Source organism: Podarcis muralis, chromosome 13 (assembly GCF_964188315.1).
Source record: "Podarcis muralis chromosome 13, rPodMur119.hap1.1, whole genome shotgun sequence".
Classification (NCBI taxonomy): Eukaryota; Metazoa; Chordata; class Lepidosauria; order Squamata; family Lacertidae; genus Podarcis; species Podarcis muralis.
In genome coordinates, this window is record NC_135667.1 from 12,034,720 (window position 1) to 12,056,754 (window position 22,035).

Here is a 22,035-nt window from a genome sequence, read left to right on the forward strand (position 1 = left end):
CAAAGCCCCTCCTCAAAAACATACAAAGCATACCTTGATTTTTTCCCAATTACTGGCAGAGATTAATACCCAAACAATATTTGCAATACAGAAGACAATTGACTCTGTTCTTAGTGCTGATTTATAGTTATTGTTGTTGTAAGTTATATTTGAGTGGTGCACCAATTTACTTGTATTACTGTATGATTTCAAGCCTAAGTAATAAAGATTTGAGATGTGCAAATCAGCTGGGTAATGGAATGGATAGGTTTGCTTTGTGAAATGACCACAGAAACCTTGTTCCATAGGTTTTATTTTGGTGAGAAGACATGAATGTAACTCTGCTGTGTTAAGTTGGGTTCTCTCCTAGCATCAGTACACTGTTTCATGGCATTTGAGAATATAAACCCACACCGTAAACAAGCTTCTGTTAAGCACAAGTCAGGCATGCCTCAATTCACTTAAAACCATGGAACAAGTTATGCTTAATAATGAACTCCCAACATTTACAATGGGATCTCCCACTCTATCTCTGTAGAGTCTAGTTTTCTCCTGGTGTTTATTGTGCACTCTCTCTCTCTCTCTCTCTCTCTCTCTCTCTCTCTCTCTCTCTCACACACACACACACACACACACACACACCAGCAAAATGAAGACATGAGACAATGAATGGGTTGAACTATGAGCCATAATATTTATTTATTTACATCTGTAACATGCTTAACTAGCTAAAGTCAATCACCCAAACTCATGATAGTATCTCCTGCTACTAATGTGTTGGTGACCTCACCTGTGACTTCATGCATCAGATTGGTGACATCAGTGGTGCTGGTAGACCCACACTCAGCCAAATAAGCAGAACAGCCTTCAAATACAGTTGGTTTGAAATGGGTAAAGTAGTACACAGTAGATTAACATCTAAAGGAGTGGATGTGTTTAAGTTCAATACATAAAGTGCCTAAAATAAACTATGTGCACCATGTTTGCTCTCATGAACAGTGTGCAGAGGGGCCCTGTCAATGCCATAAACTCTTCAGCTGTTAAACTTAACAGCCGTTGAGACTGTTAAGGCTAAAGGAGTAGGAGACTCTATTCTGCTTCACCTTGGATGAATGTCATTGAGACTTTGGTTCGGCTAATTCTGCATTATCCACTATGATGCTTCAGAATATGTGAACAATCTCCCTTCCAGTGGCAAATTTAGGAATGACAACAACAACAACATACCACAGCTAGGGGGGGAAAGGATGGGCAGAGTCTTGTAATCTTGAAATGCCAGATTAAGAGGAGGTGGGGCTGCATCATGCCAATTCTCTACCAAGAGATGTAACTAAAGTAACCATTACCAAATGCCCCATTATTCATAGGGGTTAGGGGACCCCCTTGCCAACATTATGGGGAACAACATAGTCACAGATAACTTTATCTAGATGAGGATCACAGACCTTTATGTTCCTTAATGCTTTATTCTAATGAGCTGTGCCTTGCTGTTCAGATCAGGCCTCACGACTATTATGTAGCATTTGGGGGAAAAGATGCAACCTAGTAATCCAGCACTAGAGGCCAATATGGAGAAGATCTCCACAGCCACCATGTATTTTCCTTTTGTGCTCAAGTAAGTTGGAACAAAGGACAACCAAACACTGCAGAAGACCAACATGCTGAAGGTGATAAATTTGGCTTCATTAAAACTGTCGGGTAACTTCTTGGCTAGGAAAGCCACAGTGAAGCTGACAAAGGCAAGTAAACCCATAAAACCAAGAACATAGTAAAACATGGTGGCTGAGCCTTCATTACATTCCAGTATAATTTCTTTAGCCATTGAGTGCATGTCTGAATCTGGAAATGGAGGAGACGTTGCCAGCCACACAGTGCAGATAGTGGCTTGAATCATGAAGCAGCACAGAACAATGGAGATGGCCAATCCTTTCCCCACCCATTTCCTCATACTGGATCCCGGCTTTGTGGCCATGAAAGCCAGCACCACAGTGATGGTTTTGGCCAAAATACAAGAAACAGCCATGGAGAAGATTATGCCAAAAGCAGGTTGTCGAAGAAGACACGTCAACTTCTCTGGCTGGCCAATGAATAGGAATACGCAAAGGAAGGAGAATAGGAGAGAGATGAGGAGGGTGTAGGTGAGGTCTATGTTGTTGGCTTTGACTATAGGAGTGTCTTTGTGCTTTATGAAAATTCCAAGCACCGAGACTGTGATGGAAGAAAAGATAAGAGCAAAAATGGAGGTGCTCATCCCTAATGGTTCTTCGTAAGACAAGAAGCTTATATCTTTTGGAAGGCATAAATCCCGGTCATTATTTGGGTATTGTCCACCATGGCACAGTATGCAGTCATCCATATCTGAAAAAATATTTCTCTACAGCCTTGTATATTGTACAATTCTTAAACAAGCATAATCAAGGATTCTTATTTGAAAGCCCTGCATTATTGTTCCCCCGGTTAAAATCTGAAATATGTTATTGAGTCATTCACATTCAGTTGTATTTCAAAGAAGCCATATTGATGGCCCAGGAGAAAACTGACATTTTAGAACACAGTGACTATAAGAAACAGAATCCCATAACTGAAGAAATGTGTTTTCCGCTCACTATCACTAACTGGGAATTCTAACATGGGCCATCTGGTTGGAATGTGTAGTTCCTGTTCCCCATCTTGTTGATTAGGTATTGGTGTGTAGGTAGCTGTGCATCTAGCCTGACAAAAAACAGGAAATTAAGAGGGCAATATGAGTTGAGGCGTGTCCTGTTTGCCATCTGTTCAACCCCATGGGAACCCTACCAGTCTAAACTTGCTGTACTTTGAAAGAGGGTGTGTGCAGAGAAGCTGAATGGGATTCAGATGTGGATTCAGATGTGGGTATTCTGAGGGAGCGCCATCAACCCTGTTGCCTGAAACTGTGAACTCTGGGTATTATATCTGAATTTGTTTGGGCCCTGAGTGAAAGCCAGGTTCAATGGGAGGAGTCCTGGGTGAGAGCTGGGAGACTGAGAGGTGACTGAAGGAAGTTGTAGTACAAAATATATTGAGGACACCAGCCTGGGGAAAGTTGCAGTACAGCATGATGTGCAATACGCACATGTAGGATCACTGCCAACAAAGTTCAAAAGCTTTATACACGACTAATCTTACCCTTCTTGTTTGAGATCTTCCCTTCAGGGCATGGAATACAATCATAGCAGCAAAATTGTTTCCCTTCCTTCTTTTTTCTTCTGTAACCTGAACGACAATTGTCATTACACAAAGAAAGCGGCCGTGTCTGTCCATAAAAGAGGAGAGAGTAATTTATAATCCAATACTTCTATGGGGTTTGCATTGCAATATCTAAACCACTCCTCAAGAAATCATCTTTGGATTCAGAAAATATAAGTACTGTATCGGCCCAAATATAAACCACACCCACAAATAAGCTGCACCTTTAAAATTCAGTGGCTTGGGGGAGGCTTGAGAGCCCTGGACGGGATGGGTGCTGTTGCCCCATGCTCCAGGGCTGCTTTCTGGGGGGAGCAGCACCACTTTGCCAGTGGCGTAAGGTTGCGAATATAAGCTACACTTTAACTTTTCACAATCGGAATTTGGGGGGGGGGGGAGGGCGGCTTATATTCGGGCCAATAAGGTAACTACAGTTCAGTTGCCAACCTCCCCTTCTTGGGCAGGGTTCTTGAGCAGGTGTTTGCAGACCAGAATCAGGCACTAGGAGGAAACTAATTTTCTACATCCATTTCAATCGGGGTTGTTTAAGGGTATTCCGTTAAAGGAATCTGGGAGTGTGGATCTCGTCAAGCCCGGGGAGGGGCTAGGGCCATGCCACAACCCCAGCAGGAACCCAGGGGAGCTCGAGTCGATCTGCATCGGCGGAGCTCCCCCTACTGGTGTTTTGCCCTTACCAGACTTCCTGCAAGGCGGGCAGGAGTCAGATATAATCTGTTGATGCCAATGCCTAGGCCAATACCACTCACATTCTGTGACCAATAAAGTTGTGGCCTAAATTTTGCCCATTAGCATTTAACCTAAAATTATGTGTCCTTGTGTCTTTATTCTCCTGGGGTGGCTGGAGGACCTTGACACGCAAATTCTTTGAGCATACACTGATCCTGGCCTGACTGTATTGACTGCCAATTAGTTTCCAGGCCCCATTCAGGCTGGTTTTGACCTATAAAGTCTTAAACATCTTAGGACTACAATACGTCTCCCCATATAAACCAACCTGGTCCCTGCAATCATCACCTAAGGCCCTTATTTGTGTGCCTCTTCCACAAGAGGTCCAGAGAATAGCAACAGAGGAACAGGGCTTTTCTACGGTGGCTCCGCATTTGTGGAATGCTCTCCCCAGGGATGCTCACCTGGTGCCTTCATTACATATCTTTAGATGCCAGTTGAGAATGTTCAACCAGGCCTTTGGCTGATTAACATTCATTGACTTTTAAATGTTAAAGGTAAAGGTAAAGGTACCCCTGCCTGTACGGGCCAGTCGTGTCCGACTCTGGGGTTGCGCGCCCATCTCGCTTAAGAGGCCGGGGGCCAGCGCTGTCCAAAGACACTTCCGGGTCACGTGGCCAGCATGACAAGCTGCATCTGGCGAGCCAGCGCAGCACACGGAAATGCCGTTTACCTTCCCGCTAGTAAGCGGTCCCTATTTATCTACTTGCACCCGGGGGTGCTTTCGAACTGCTAGGTTGGCAGGCGCTGGGACCGAGCAACGGGAGCGCACCCCGCCGCGAGGATTCGAACCGCCGACCTGACGATCGGCAAGTCCTAGGCTCTGTGGTTTTACCCACAGCACCACCCGCGTCCCTTTTTTAAATGTTAGTGGTTAGTTAATGGCTTGTTTTGCTTGTGCTTTGTTTTATTATGTATTTTGACTTTTCGTTTTGTATTTTTCATGTTGTGAACCTCCCAATGATCTTTGGATGAAGTTCACAAAATTAATTGATTAATTGATTGATTGATTGATTGATTGATTATAAATAGGTGGGCACTGTGGATTGGGAACCTATCAGTGTCCAGATATTTCTGAATTTCAGCTACCAACAGCCCCAGGAAGTTGGAGGTTTATAGGTTGCTAATTCCTGTAATGGTATAATGCTTGAAAGCATTTAGCAGGCGATAGGCGATTGAGCTCTATTACTGAAAACATATTTTCAAGTTGAAATATGCACAGTCATTACCTGATTAAAGCTACTGGGCCAGACAATGTCATCATCTTGAAGCAAGAGGACTTTGGCAGGGGGAGCCTTCAGGTCTATTCTACCCACTTTCACTCTAAGGAAAGACTCATTTATGAAAGTGATCCAGTTTATAACATCAAATCCTGCTACTAATTCCCCTTTTTGGTTGAAGGACACAGTTTCCCCTGCACTGTTGTTAAATGAGACACCTTTCAGAAAGTGGTGGAGCTAAAAAAGAAAAAGAGTATTACACAGTTCTCAAATTCATGACGTTCTATTGTGAAAAAAATAAATACATAAAATACGTTTCACTATTCAATTGTGCTATGGCACCACATATTTTAGTCCTATCTGCTCCTTAGATAGCATGTCAAATAAGTACCTATGATCACCTGATAGCCTACCAATTGGTAGTGGATAAACGTCAATTCTATTCAAATCTACTTAACCTGGAATTGATTCATCAGCTGGGACAGAGCTTTTACCTGCTTCCTGGCAGGTGAAGACACTTGCTCAGCAGGAGGGAGGGAGAGAAGGCAGCAGAGAGGTCATTATGGTACAAACTGCTCCTGCTGATGTGTTTGAACCACACCAACCTCCTCACCCTCTCACATGGTAAGCAGCAGTGACCTATTTGCTGGGAATCTAAAGTAGCAACTCCACTTCACCCGACAAGCCACTTCTGTCCCTGGCACTGATGATATAACAATAGTCTGAAAATGTCATTCTGGAAATACTTAAGGAAAGTTTCCGTAAGTTCTAATTTAGATAGTATCTAACACTTTTTAAATTGAATCCATGTGTGTGTGTTGCCAGAAACCTTCCAACACATATCTTTTTGAAGAATATATGGAAGAGTTGAAGTTAGCAACAGCTCCTTTTCAGCTACTATTGTTACTGAAAATAAATTACTGAATATATTCCAATGGTATAATAGAGGTAGCCAAGATGCTTTCCAGATGTTGATGACTACTACTCCCATTATTCATGAACACCATCATACTGACAGGGGCAGACGGAAGTTGAAGTTCAACAGTATCTGCAGGGTACCCTTGGCTACCCTTAGCATAGCAGAATGAATGAGGGGAAATAGCTTTTCCAACTAAGCTCACTTCTTAAAGAACAGAAGTAGAAAAGGCAGAATACCAAATGGGTTTCTTGAAAGGAGAAGCCTGTGTGTGTGTATAAACCATTGCCATAACAAGAAAATGCTCAGGCTTACACTTTTAGGTTTGCTTATGCAATATATTAGGTTTTTTAAAACGGTGCTTAACTCAATTCAGCAACTTTTTTCAACCAACCTTTTTTGGACTAGCACACATTTCTAATTTTGAGGATGTACTATGAGTGCCAGTCACAAAATGGCTGCCATGGGAGCAGGACACAAAATTAGAGAGAATACATTTATTTCTGATCTTTTTAAAAATTATATGTAGGCTACTACTAGTAGTAATAGTTACATACTCAGTTCCAATATACAACAATGGCATAGCATACACACCTGCACACTCTTTAGCACACTAGAAGAACAATTTGATCTTTGAAGTAGTGGGGTTCCCTATTTGAATTAAAGGGCTACCATAGCATTAAAAAAATGGCTTCAAAGGATAAAACATGGCACAGCTATCCTAAAAAAGCTGGCTTCTATACTTAAACACACAGAGAGAGTTCTTTTTTAAAAAAATCAACAAATCCAGAGTCATAGTAAAGATGCACAGAATTCTTTCTCTCATCAAAAAGAGGCAATATAGAAATGAATGGAGGCTCAGGAGCTGAGCATATAAGAACACAGGAAGCTGCCTGTGTCAGAGCATTGCTCTATCTAGTTCAGCTTTTTTTACACTGACTTGCAATGGCTTTCCAAAGTTTCAGATTTGGGTGTCTCCCAACCCTATCTGGAGATGCTGGGCATTGAATCTTAAATCTTCACCAGCAGATGCTCTACCATTGAGACCACTTTTAGTGAGTTGTAAGAACAGTGTGATTCCCTTCATGCAATACATATTCATTAACTAATCATTATATCTCTTACCAATAAATAATGGGTGGGATTCAACTAATGAGTTCCATCATCAGAAGCTGACACAAGGACATTTGCTTGCGTAACAGGGCTTTCCTCCTCCATATCCCCAAATTAGCTCTAGAGGGCAGGAGAACCCTCAGAGCAGTGCAAGGGGAGAGGAGATGGATGATAGTTCCATTTGGCAAGCCAAAATGATTGCCCGGACAGAACAATCAACATAGAACAATGTTGAAATCTTCCCAAAATCGTGAGTTTTATAATATTGGCATATACTGATTAGGGATGTTAACCAAAACAACCATGATCATCACTGTCGTCTTACTGTGAAGAGGAATATCAATAAACTGATGAGAAAGGGATCTCATGACAAAAGTACATTTTGGTAGACAACATTACAAGACAAAGGTAGCCAATGTTGTGCCCCTCCAGATGGTGTTGGACTCTAACATACCATCCCTGGCTATTGGACATGCTGACTGGGGCTGATGGAAGCTAGAGTTCCACCACACCTTCAGGGCACTACTTTGGCTTTGACTGCCCATGAACCCACAAACATTATGAGCTCTTTTGCATTCATCTGTCCATGATGTTACCTGCCACAGCTGTTGATTCAGAAGCTTTTGCTTTCCTTGTCTTCTATGTTTAAATTCGGATAACTGCATGGCATGAAAAGCATGAGCCAGAGCATAGGCAGCATTGTAAATACCATAGCTGTGGACAGTCATGCCTATTTCAAAAACAGATGCAGGAAGAGTTTCCAGCTGCTCCTCCCCAGTGCAATTTTTCTCAAACTGCTTATCTGTCTTCGAGTCGGGGAACAAACAGTTAAATGTCTGCTCCCAGAAGATTTGGATGAATCCATCTTGCTTTCTTGAGGTAGGGCTTTGGTTTTGAATAAATTTCTGGAAGCCCAACACCTCATTTGAGTGAACTGCAAAGGACATAGCACCATGGAGGAAGTCTATATTCCACAGTCTTTGTATGTTGACTGATGTGAAATCCATTGGGGCTGTCATGATCCAGACTTTGGTCTTTGTTGGCAGCCCTTCATATTCTGAAAACTGGAGCAACATCCTCAAAGTCATCAAGCCCTGGATTTCACTGTGTAAGACCAATACATTGGCTGTTGCTCCCATGATGACCTTAAGTGTTGCAACTGTTTCATTTACCAATTGATCAAAATCACAGTAAAAAGCTATTGCTGGGAATCTTTCTATAAAGTCAAAGCATATACCACTCTGAGAAAACACAGGAAGCACATCCTGTACAAACTTATTTCCATTGTCATCATCCTGAAAAAGCACTCCAACCCATGTCCATTGGAAGTGCTGCAGTAACTGAAAAATGCCCCGATATTGATAGGACCCATCTGGAAACATCCAGTGAAAGAAAGCTCCTTGATTCTGGTCATTTATCGCAGGAGCAGAACCATATGTGAACTATAGAAAATAACAGAGGGTGGGAAAGATGACAAGCTTATTTCCATACTGAAGTTTCTCTGTAAATGCATACTAACCAATAAAATTGCCAAACAGTAATGCAGTGTTTGTCCCCACACGCCAGCAAAGCTCCAATCCACATTTCAATGAACACAGAAGAGAAAAAAATATAAGGTACAAGCACACACGTTGTGCCTTTTAAAATGGGATTATAACAAAATCCATGAACAACTATAGTTAAGAAGTGCATGCTATTTTGATTCAGCACTCATACTGCCTTCAGTAATTGTTCCCTTGTTTTGATGGCCACAGCAAGGAACGTGGCTATATTTTCTTTGGGTTAATAACAACTTATGCAATAAGGAGAATTCAAACATTTCTTCATCTTTCTTATTGTGATGAGATACCAAAACTACACTTTTGGCAAATATGTCCTTTACTCCATAGAACAGTCATCCCCAAATCAGTGCTCACCAGGTGTTGATTGACTATTTTATTTATCTTAAAACATTTCTGTACTGCCTTTCATAAAATCTCTGTGTGGTTCTTACAAGTTTACAGTAGGAGATTCTAAGAATACTTGCATTCAGGGTCTGCTTGATGAGATGGTACAGACCCAAAGGGATTAAATCCTATATCATAATGGAACTTCTTCAGCCAGCTTTCCACAGACACAAAGTCAAAATAATTTCCTAACACCACTGAGGGCTCATCCATACTGTCATTTATTGTGGATAGCAAACTTCCTGTACCTCCAATAAACCTCTGCTGTCCATATGACTTTCTCGTTGCAACACATTCCCCTCCTTTAGTCCATATTTTCTCACACAAGGGGTACTCCAAAAGGAGATGGCATGAGAAAATATGAATGTAGGGAAGGGAAACTTTGGGAAGGCAGTGATTTGGAGGAGAATGTGATATAGACAACAGAGAATTAATGAAGGTACAGAAAGCTTACTATCCATGTTAAATGACAGTATAGATAAAACCAGAGCTGCTTGCTTGGAATTAATTTACAACTCAGTGCCAATATTGTAATACAGTATTGTCTACACTAACTGACAGCAGCTCTCCAGGGTTTCAGGCATAAGTCCTTTTCCATCCCTACCTGGATATGGCTGAAACATTCTGCCTGAAAACTGATACTAAGATGGCATCCTTCCCCTAAGATTCAGTTGGCTCCTAATGAGATTGAACATGTAACATCACACTCTAACCAGCAAAGCTAACCAGCTCAGTGTTACAGAGCCATAACTAAAAGGAAAGAGAAGAGTCAATGGCTTGTTCAGCTCCCACATTTCATGCACACATCTTACCTGGGGGATCTTGTAGTTGCTCAGGATGGTTGCCATGTGGAAACCTATCTCAGCCTCAGGTCCACCAATGACTGCTATTGTATTGTCCCGACCATCACATTTATAGTTGGGGACTGACCTGTCTTGTGTGGAGAGCAGCTCCAGTGAGGCAAGATAGGTCCAGCTTGGACTGAAATGGCTATTGAAGATGTTCAAGCCTAATGTGACATTTGGTAAAATCAAGGGGTTTTCATTGATCTCGTTTATAGCAAATAACAAGGCCAAGATGTGCTGGTAGTTCTGTGTCAAGATCCTAGAATGAAGAGTTGCAGGCTGCATCACTTTTAGAATATGCTACTTGCCGCATTTCATTTCAATTCAATATATAAATAAATATTACTATCCAAGGCTGTGTGTGTGTGTGTGTGTGTGTGTGTGTGTGTGTGTGTCCGGCATGTTTTGGTGCGATAGTTAGAACTCAGTATATATCATTTATTATAGGAAACCTCATACCTGCACTGAGCAAGAAAACTACCATGGAATGTAACTATGGACTGCAGGGTTTCAAGGGAATCAATGGGGTAAATTGATCTATGATTGCAGGATGCTAGCTAAATCTACTACTACTACCATCAATTCTACTGGTAGCACTAGTACTCCTGCTACTAGCAGCAATTGTAATAATAGCAGTGATATAGCTTCAGGGTGGATGGAATAGGTTAATAGCCAACATTAGTCATCATCAGAGTAGACTTCTCTCTATTAGTTTTAGATGCTCTGCTCTATGACTTAGTTGGCTATAATGCACTGTTTTTCTGGCAAGAGGGGACAATGAGCTGCAGCATTGCATTTAAAGTGATTTTGCATCACATTGAAAGTAAAGCCAGTATTCACTTGCTAGATAATAGTATCTGGAAGGATGACATGGTGAAAGACTCAAAATAAGTGCTTACACAGTCTGATCAAGCAGTTCCTCAGAGGGATGCATAGTGAAGCTTATCGGGTTGGAGAAAATGTAGATCTGAGAAAGGATGCCGGCAATGAGGAACTCTCCTGGCAGATAATACTTGTGAAGTATAGGAAGGCTGCTGATGGTACAGTTAGCAAGATGAATATTGCATGATACCTGAGGCATCAGCACTAACGCAACCATCACAAGCCCCACCATCTTGCATGAAAATCTTGCCTCTAGGCATCAGTTCATTACTTATAGTTTGCTAGTTGCTAGTGGAATTATCTAAGGAGAAGATTAGGCACAATCCTAGTTGATTGAATAATTACAGGGAGGATAATCATCTCTTGGCTATAGCATGCTCTATGAGCCATTGTAGACAACACAGAACTCTCATATCTCAACAGGATGCTGATCTCATCCCTGTGGTGGCAGGGTGTGATTGGGTTGGAAGGTTCCTTGGCAAACAGCCCTCTGGCAGGGCCTATCGTTGGGCACCCTCCTACACTGTTACAACCCATCTCATGGGACACCATTTTAACCTACAAGGCCTCAGAGAAACACTGCGTAAGAGGATTGTAGGAAATGAAAAGGACAGCTAGACAAGCACTGAAGCTGCCTCTCTTACTGGAGAGCAAATGCACTGTAGTCGTGTTAGACTAGAGGTGTTTAGAACTGTGTCTATCCTAAAAGAAATGTCCTATCAGCCTTGAAGCTCACTGAGTTATCTTACACCAACAACTATGTCTCAGACTAACCTTCTAGCAGTTCCCTCACTGCGAGAAGCAAAGTTACAGGGAACCAGGCAGAGGGCTTTCTTGGTAGTGGCTCCCACCCTGTGGAACACCCTCCCATCAGATGTCAAGGAAATAAACAACTATCTGACGTTTAGAAGACATCTGAAGGCAGTCCTGTTTAGGGAAGTTTTTAATGACTGATGTTTTAATGTATTTTTAATCTCTTGGTGGAAGCCACCCAGAGTTTCTGGGGAAACCCAGCCAGATGGGCGGGATATAATTTATAAATTATTATTGTTATATTATTATTATTTTTCAATCCAACCATCTCTTATTAATATGTTTCTGGTGCTTATTAATGCGTTGTATGTTGAACACTGATTTGTTATATTTTCTTTGAAAGTGTAGTTATAAATATGCAAATAAAATAAATAAAATTAACACCCAGAATCTATGCATAGTTGTTCATTAGTTTGAAACCAGGTGTCAGATAATTTCATATAGGGATTTGAAGAGATAAATTTCCACTTAGTTTGGTTAGAGTATGATATTTTTCATTATTTCCTCCAAGCTGTTGAACTGACCACTATTTGTTAAGCATGAACATATCACTAGGTGTATCCTATTGTAACCTTTTGTCAGCACACACTACCCCTTTAGGATTCTGAACAACCTTTTTGATAGAAGGCAGGTGACTATAAGCTGATAAGCTTTGGAAAAGTCTTCTCTTACCCTTTTCATTGGAGATCTTTCCTTCTGGACACGGGAGGCAATCGTAGCAGCAAAATTGTTCACCTTCTTTCTTGGTCTTACGATAGCCCAAATGGCAATTGTCATTACATGTGGAAAGGGGCACTGCCTGTTCATACATGAAAGAGAGAAATGTTTAAGGATTCAGAAAGTATGTATCTGCCTTTCTGTTTTGAAAATGCAACAACAACAACAACCAGATCCTATTGAATATTTAAATAATGGTCCAATGCACCCCAAAAGACACATAGACCTTACCTGGTTGAAACTCTTAGACCACACAATAGAATCCTCACAAATGTTGAACACTTTATCAGGAGCAGCCTGTGGGTCTATCCTTCCAATTTTGACTTTAAGAAAGGACTGGTTGGGGAATACAATCCAGTTTATAATATCAAATCCAGCTCCTATTTCCCCATTTTGGTCAAAATAAACTACTTCATTCACACTGTTATTAAATGAGACTCTCCTGAGATACTGGTGGACCTTAAAAAAACACATGCATAATTATGATCCAAGTGGTTTGAGTATACCTTGACCACTAACTGTGTTGTCTTTTTATATTATTATTATTATTATTATTATTATTATTATTATTATTATTATTATTTGTAATCAACCTTTATTGAGGATCTTGGGCAACAGAAACAGTAGTAATATATATTTTTTAAAAGATAGAGATACTTCCCCCCTCCCTTCCTCATTCATATCATTAAAAGCCCGAGTCAACTAATAAAGTTGAATGTTGTGATATTCAGGACAGATAAGCACAAGCATTTCCTCCGCAAATACAAAATAATTCATAATCATAAAATTTTGGTTATTGACCACCACTGGAAAAACTTTAAAAGGGGACATGACAAAATTTGTGGTGCACAAGGTTTCAAATAAGCCTTCTCATAATGGCTATATACTACTTCGGGGTTCAGAGTCACAGTGCCTCAGAATATCATGGGCAGCAGTAGGAGTGGACTGTTGATCTACTGGTAGACTTTCAGTAGGTATCTGATTGGCTATTGTAGGATATTGGATGCTGAACTACATACACCAGCAAAGTTCATTTTATGCATTTAGAAGACTAGAAATACTTAGGAACAAATTTAGCATTAAGCCCACTCCACATGCTGCAACTCCCAACCTGATCCCAATGTTTTGATAACTTGCTTAAAACAAACAAACAAACAAACAAACAAACAAACAAACACTAATTGTAAATGTTATCATGTGTTTGTAACAACATGCAACTTTGCCATTAAGTTATACCCTTCCAGAATGACCAGCTAATCAAATCCACAATGATACTAGCTGTTGTGAAATGGGTGATAAATCAAAGGTAACAGTGTTCAGCCATCACATGCAGATTTAACAGAGAGGAAGAGTGATATATGTAAGACAGGCATACTGAGTTCTATCAATATAATAATAATAATAATAATAATTTATTATTTATACCCCGCCCATCTGGCTGGGCCTCCCCAGCCACTCTGGGCGGCTTCCATAAAAACCAAAAATACAATAAAATATCACATGTTAAAAACTTCCCTGAACAGGGCTGCCTTAAGATGTCTCTTGAATGTCAGGTAGTTATTTATCACTTTGACATCTGCTGGAAGGGCGTTCCACAGGGTGGGCGCCACTACCGAGAAGGCCCTCTGCCTGGTTCCCTGTAGCTTTGCTTCTCGCAATGAGGGAACCGCCAGAAGGCCCTCGGCGCTGGATCTCAGCGTCCGGGCAGAATGATGGGGGTGGAGACGCTCCTTCAGGTATACTGGACCGAGGCCGTTTAGGGCTTTAAAGGTCAGCACCAACACTTTGAATTGTGCTCGGAAACGTACTGGGAGCCAATGCAAGTCTTTCAAGACCGGTGTTATATGGTCTCGGCGGCCGCTCCCAGTCACCAGTCTAGCTGCCGCATTCTGGATTAGTTGTAGTTTCCGAGTCACCTTCAAAGGTAGCCCCACGTAGAGTGCATTGCAGTAGTCCAAGTGGGAGATAACCAGAGCATGTACCACTCTGGCGAGACAGTCCGCAGGCAGATAGGGTCTCAGCCTACGTACCAGATGGAGCTGGTAAACAGCTGCCCTGGACACGGATTTGACCTGTGCCTCCATGGACAGCTGTGAGTCCAAAATGACTCCCAGGCTGCGCACCTGGTCCTTCAGGGGCACAGTTACCCCATTCAGGACCAGGGAATCCTCCACACCTGCCCGCCTCCTGTCCCCCAAAAACAGTACTTCTGTCTTGTCAGGATTCAACCTCAATCTGTTAGCCGCCATCCATCCTCCAACCGCCTCCAGACACTCACACAGGACCTTCACCGCCTTCACTGGTTCTGATTTAAAAGAGAGGTAGAGCTGGGTATCATCCGCATACTGATGAACACCCAGCCCAAACCTCCTGATGATCTCTCCCAGCGGCTGCATGTAAATGTTGAAAAGCATGGGGGAGAGGACAGAACCCTGAGGCACCCCACAAGTGAGAGCCCAGGGGTCTGAACACTCATCCCCCACCACCACTTTCTGAACACGGCCCAGGAGGAAGGAGCGGAACCACTGTATAACAGTGCCCCCAGCTCCCAGCCCCTCAAGACGGTCCAGAAGGATGCTATGGTCGATGGTATCAAACGCCGCTGAGAGATCCAGCAGAACTAGGAAACAGCTCTCACCTTTGTCCCTAGCCCGCCGGAGATCATCAACCAGTGCGACCAAGGCAGTTTCAGTCCCATGATGAGGCCTGAATCCCGACTGGAAGGGATCCAAATGGTCCGCTTCTTCCAGGCGTGCTCAATCACCTTGCCCAGGAATGGAAGATTTGAGACTGGGCGATAGTTGGCCATCGTGGCCGCATCTAAAGATGGTTTTTTAAGAAGCGGTTTAATAACCGCCTCTTTCAGCGGGTCTGGGAAGGCTCCCTCATGGAGGGAAGCATTCACCACCCCACGAAGCCCATTGCCCAGTCCTTCCCGGCTAGCTTTTATAAGCCAGGATGGGCAAGGATCCAGGAGACAGGTGGTTGGTTTCACTCGTCCAAGCAGCCTGTCCACATCCTCGGAGGTAACAGATTGGAATTGATCCCACTCAACTTGACTAGACAGAACTCTAGCACTCTCCCGCCCCGGCCCTGCTCCCACGGTGGAGTCTACTTCTTCCCGAATCTGAGCGATATAATAGTGACTGCTCTTGTTTTCACCTGTTCAAATGGTTACCTGCCATGGATGGTGATTCAGAAGCTTCCAGTTACTTCCACCCACCATTGGTCTGTGTTTAACTTGGGATGAATGCATGGCATGCAAAGCATGGGCCAAAGCATAGACAGCATTGTAGATGCTATAGCTGTTGCCACTTATGTTTGGGTCAAAAAGAGGCTCAGAAAGAGTCTCTGGCTTCTCGTATCCAGTGCATAATTCCATATCTTGACCATCTGTCTCAGAGTTGGGGAAAAGGCATTTGAATGCATATTGCCAGACATCCCTGATAAAGCCATCTTCTGAATCTGCAACTGGATTTCTCATCTGAAGAAATTTCTGGAATCCTAACAACTCTTGAGAATGAATTGCAAAGGATAAAGAGCCATCAATGAAGTTTGCTTTCCATCTACTTTGATGCCCAACTGATGAGAAGTCCATCTGGGCTAACATAATCCAGACCTGTCCACTTAACTTCACTGGCATATTCAATTCAAACATGTAAAGTAGTGTTGTCAACATGATAATATTCTTAACATCACCATGCAAGATAAACACATTGGCAGTGCTTTCCATTATAACTTGATTACCCTTATTCACCTCTTTCGACATATTTATAATGCCACTGGAAAAGGATAGGTTGGGGAATCTTACTATGAAGTCAAAGCAGATCCCATTCAAGGAAAAGAGGGGAAGTATGACATTTACAAATCTTTCTCCAGTCTCATCATTCTGAGAGCAAATTACTCCAATCCACGTCCAGCTAAAAAACAGCAACAATTGGAGGATTCCCCTACATTGATGGTTTTCATTTGGAAACATCCGGTGGAAGAAAACAGTTTCAGTTACATCATTTATTTTTGGAGTAGCACCATAGGTAAGCTAAGTAAAAGAAAAAGTGTGGCCGAGAAGGAGAGCATGAGCATTTATTTCCACATTAAATTATACAGATATGATTTCCTGATAACAGTGAAAGCAGAAAAAAAATTATGGTTGGCTGCACATGTCCCATATTAACAATGATTCCAGTCATACACTGTGTAAAAAGTCACCCATATGTTTTTACCTGAATGAAACAGATTCAATAACAAAGTTTCTACTATGGAGAACATGAAAATAGACCATTGCAGAACATGTAACCACCAGGAGGGGTTCCTCCAAATAAGTCAGTGAATGGGAAAGTTCATATGACTGCAAGATGACCCAAGGTTGTAGAAAGAACTGTTTGACCATTGTTAAACAGTAGCATATGTATACAGGATATTTTTTAAATAAAAAAATCATATGAATCAATAAACCTTTCCCCCTATTTCATGATTAACTGCAGCATGCAAGTTATGCCTTTCTGCAGAGCTTTCCAAACTGTGTGTCACAATAGGTTAGTGAGTTGGCTGCATGGTGTAGGTGTGTTGCATGATATGTGTCCATATCTCTTATAAGAGGTTGGTTTTACCTCCGGTTTCCTAGTAAAACTGAATTATTTTGTTGCAAAATGATGAACTTTCCAACATGGAAAATTTGGAAAGCTCTGCCTTTCTGTTTGTATAATACAATTTTATATCCGCAAACCACAAAAAGAGATGTATTAATAAACTCTCATGAGCACATCTTACCTGGGGAATCTTGTAAATACACAGATTAGCTGCCATGTGAACACCAACATCAAAACTGGGTCCCCCAATGACTGCTACGGGATTGTACTGGGTGTCACACTTGAAGTTAGGGATGCATTTTCCATGTGCAGAAAGAAGTTGCATTGAGGCATGATAAGTCCAGCTTGCACTGAAATAGCTATTGTAGATGTGGAATCCCAGGGTTATATTAGATAAGAGCTGCGGATTGTCATTAATCTCTTTTACAGCAAATACCAAGGCTACAATGTGCTGGTAGCTCTGAAGCAACATTCTGCAAAGAAAGGCAAAGTGTGCATCATAGATCATCTTCTCCAGAATAAGGCATTTATAAGTATGTATCATATCTATTTATTGTTACGAGCATTGGGTGCCTCCCTCTTTCTCTGCCAAGCGGTAGGAAGATTAAAGGGGGTTCCATGCCCTCACCAAGGGTCTGTGTTCCTTTGGAGAACTGAAATATGGAGGAGAATATCATAGCTTCTCATAAATATGGTTTATTCCCCTATTTAAACCTTCAGTGTGCATGGAGGGAGTCCAGATCTTACAGCATGGTCATTTGCAGAGGGCATTGTCCCCCACAACACTGCAGCCTTGGAGTCCAAGGCATCTTTCCAAGCCGGCCTTCAGCCAGCCACCCCAAGATGGACCCCAGTCCTTTTCTCTGCCTTCTTCTTCACAGCACACCTTGCTAAAAGCTCTCTTTTCCTGTCACCTCACACCCAGTTACCCGGACAACCTTCCAACACACACACACCCTGTCTTTGTTCACACCTCAGGGTTGGGGGACGGGGACGGGGACACAGTTCTCTTGTATTGCCCATGACCCTCAATGACCCTGTATTGTTCCTTAATGACCCTAACTTGGCCAGGTCGTTTTGCATAGGCTGGTTTAGGAATTTCTCTGCAGCTTGTATTTCTTGCTTCACATCCCAAATAATAAAAATCCTACCATTTAATAATTTTTGGGTTTAGTGGGGGTCCCCCCAAAATCTATAACAATACGTTTAATTAGTGTACTGCACAAAAATATTATATGGCCACAGTTCAGAGGCGAAGAAACACTTTTAAGGAAGGGGAATGAGTTTAATACTGTTCTTATTTATATGCCTAATTTGCAGTTTCCAGAACAGTATATGGACTGAAAACTCGACATAATTTGAATTTTGAATATATCCAAATTTTATAGTGTACTTCTGTATCCAAGTAATGTGCATAAAAATGCATATACTAGCATAAATATTTTATAGTTTTATGATGTTTTAAATATATCAATGCACACTGTTTTTATATTTTTATGAGTTGGCAGTTTATAAGTATTCTTACAAATATATAAATACAATTAAAAATGCTTTTGTTGCTTTACAAAGTATCAAAATTGGATGCTCCTGTTTGATTTTAATAGGAGGGGGTACAGTGACCATTCATAAGGAAGAGTACAGAGCTGATATACTGGGAACCTAGATTGCATCCGTGGAAAGGTGGAATTGTAAAAAAAGAATTATTTTTACAGATGTACGGTATATCTGTTTTTTTAAAGAAGAAGAAGATGAAGAAGAAATGAAATTCTTACAAATAATCATTAAAGCGTTCATCAGAAGGATGTCGTTCAAAGGTTATTTCATCAGAAAAAATGTAGAACTGAGAAACGATGCCTGTAATGATGAGGTCTCCTGACTGATAATACTTGTGACGAACAGAGAGAGGGTAGTTGATGTTGCATTTATTAACAGGAGTATTGCATGACATCAGAGGCAGCAAAACTGATAGCCACACAAAGAACAATATCTTCACCCATGAAAATGTCTTACTGAATGTCATTTTCTCTATTTCCATATCAACATTCACATGTCCTTGAGCAGCACAGTCTGATTTGAATGGAGATCCATTGGACTTATTGCAGTGAAGGCTTATTCAGTGAAAAGTATCAGCGATAGTCTGTCTTACAAAATGCTGATTCTCACTAGTCCTGTTTCTTCATGGAAAAGTCTATATTAATGGTTGTGTTATGTCCTGCTAGTTGTTTTCCTGTGGTTATCAGAGGTCCGCTGAGATTTGAAAATGTAGTGGAATAAATTGTGATGAACTTGATCATTACAGAGGAGATAACATCTTACTCAGAATTGCAGGTTCTCTGAGACATGGCAGAGGAAAACATGCTTATCACATCCCAGCGGACGTTGCTTCCCGTTCTCCTCATTGGGGCAGCAAGTGATACAGGAATTTGCATTGCTAACTTCTTTTTACCCAGACTGCATCAGAACCAGAATATTGTTTGCAACGCATTTTTGGAAAGTGGAGATTTTGGAGGCAAAAAACCCATTCAGCAAATAGGACTAGAGCAGGACACTTGGGCAATGGTCTCCTTCCTGCCACTGTATGTATCACAAGCAGCATAGACCCAGCATTCGATGTGATTGTGCCAGGCCCAGCAATTCCATATGTAGAACATAGCTATCAAAATGTTGAATGTGATCATCTGAATGTGTCTGTCTGTAGGCAATAAAAGAGCTTGAGAAAGAGAACTGTCACTGTCTAGGAGAGGTTGTAAATCTCTGATGTTGTGTTGAACTGTTTTTACTTGGGAGCTGTATGTGATTTCTAGTGGTGTTCTGTTATTTTCTCTTTTGAGTCTGTCTTAACTTGCTGCAAGACAGACCCAAAAGAGAAAAAGCTCTGGGAGGAAGACCTTTCATTGCCTACAGACAGCCACCCAATCTTAAACAACTCCTCACCCACAATAATACAGCAACCAGACTTAACATGGACACTGGCCTGCAATAAACCCAGATGCCAACTTTGCTACCACATACACCCATCACTGGCCCAACAACATCACTGGGCCCAAAAACATACCATCTCAGGCTTATTTAATCGCTCATCTTCTAACATTGTGTATGCCATCAAATGCCAGCAGTGCCCTTCCGCTCCTGTATTGGACAAACAGGCCAAACCCTACACCAAAGGATAAATGGACATAAATCTGACATCAGAAATCACAAGACAGAGAAGCCAGTAGGAGAAAAATTCAGTCTCCCAGGACATTCAATACAGGATCTCAAAGCAGCTGTCTTGTTACAAAATAATTTCAGAAATAGACTTGAAAGAGAAGTTGCTGAATTACAACTTATTACAAAACTGAAAACGATGGAGAGACCTGGTTTGAATAGAGATATTGGATTCTTGTCTCATTACATATGCTAAAACTAATTTTGGTTATCTGCATACTATCTCATGCTTTTTCCTGTAGGAGTAATTACAGTCGTTAACAGTTGTCAACAGTCAAAACAAAAAAAAAATTCCTTCCAGTAGCACCTTAAAGACCAACTAAGTTAGCTCTTGGTATGAGCTTTCGTGTGCATGAACACTTCTTCAGATACCAGTTGTCAACAGGTTTACCATACCCATTGAGTCAATCACCCATCTCCTACTACCCTTCTGAGAAAAAACCCACCCCACCTCACCCTCCCATTCTGTATAAGGGTCTGGTGACTTCTGTTTCAGTGTAACTGAAGAATTGTGTGCACATGAAAGCTTATACCCAGAAACTTAGTTGGTCTCTAAGGTGCTACTGGACATTATTTATTTATTTATTTATTTATTTATTTATTTATTTATTTATTTATTTATTTCGACTGCATTGGACCAACACGGCTATCTACAGCTATCTACCTGAATCTAGAAACTTGCAACGTAAAACTAACACGATTTTCCTGGTTTTGAAAAAGGTCCTCAAGGGTAGGGATAGTAGCCACTGAACACTCAGCCAATAGACTATCACCTGGCTCCAACTAGGAAAGAAAAAAAGGCTGCAGGAACAAAGCATGGGAGAATGAAGTGTTGAAGGATCATTCATTCAAGGTTGCTTCAGAACAGAAATAAAAGAAACTTGCAATGTAAAACTCACACGATTTCCCCAGTTTTAAAAAAAGTCTGTTTGTTTTCTGGGAGCAAATAGCACAGAAATGGGCACCAAACTTTTGCTTTATTCTGCTAGGTTTTGGGAAGTGGTTTTTACATTACACTGACTGTGTTGCCTATGGCTGGTCCACAAGTTCTCCATTCATGTTCTAAGCATAAAACAATATATAATAATTATCAATAACACAAGTTGAACCAGCAACACTTAAAAGCCACTTGGCTTGCTGTTGGGAAAAGAAAAGAGAGATCTCAGCAGGAATCTAAAGCAGCATAGTGAGTATACCTGCCTTACGTTACAAATGAAATTGATAGAATTTCATAGTATATTAACTAACCCATTGTGGCAGATAACATTTGGCATGGAGGGGACTGCCAGCTGAGCTCTGATGGTTCAGGACATCTGAAATTGGCAGTGAGGCTGCTGCTTTAAAAATCCTCCATGGACCCAGAAGTCTTGAAAACCTATAGGCCAGTTGCAAATGTCCATTTCTTGAGCGATGTTCTCCAGCAGATGATTGCTAACGAGCTAGAGGCAATAAAATTCAGGGTGCAGGCCTGGTTTTGTCCTAAGACTATCTTGGCCACCCAGTATGGTGATCTATGTGGGGAAGGAGACAGTGGGAACATGTTCCTGTTTATTCTGCTTGACCTTTCAGTGACTTTTAATACCATCAACCATGGCATCCTACTGGGGAGACTATCTGTGCTAGTAGTAGTGTGCATTGTTTCGCAATGGTTCTACTCTTACTTGAATTTTCAACTCCAGAAAGTGGTGCCTGTGGGTTTTTACTTGGCCCAATTGAGACTCCAGTGTGGAGTTACTCAAAGTTTGAGTTCATCTCCCCTGCTGTTAGCATCAAAATGAAACCACCAAGCAGGGTCATCTGGAATTCCGGAGTGTGTTTCATCAGGATGCTCATGACCAGAGCCCATGAGGCAGA

The 22,035-nt window shown here is 41.6% G+C and overlaps 1 protein-coding gene across 1 annotated transcript; it reads right to left on the reverse strand.

Annotated features, from left to right (window-relative positions):
- Positions 1–1,435: 1,435 nt before the first annotated feature.
- On the reverse strand, positions 1,436–20,065 carry LOC114583391 (vomeronasal type-2 receptor 26-like). Its single transcript, XM_077918060.1, has 12 exons — positions 20,030–20,065; positions 18,747–18,859; positions 17,156–17,447; positions 15,564–16,424; positions 12,617–12,844; positions 12,341–12,467; positions 10,873–10,972; positions 9,941–10,232; positions 7,637–8,624; positions 5,163–5,371; positions 3,127–3,253; positions 1,436–2,337 (listed from the first exon to the last, which is right to left on the reverse strand). Exons 1-12 carry the CDS (start codon positions 20,063–20,065, stop codon positions 1,436–1,438), a joined length of 4,275 nt encoding a protein of 1,424 aa, XP_077774186.1.
- Between the last annotated feature and the right edge of the window lie 1,970 nt (positions 20,066–22,035).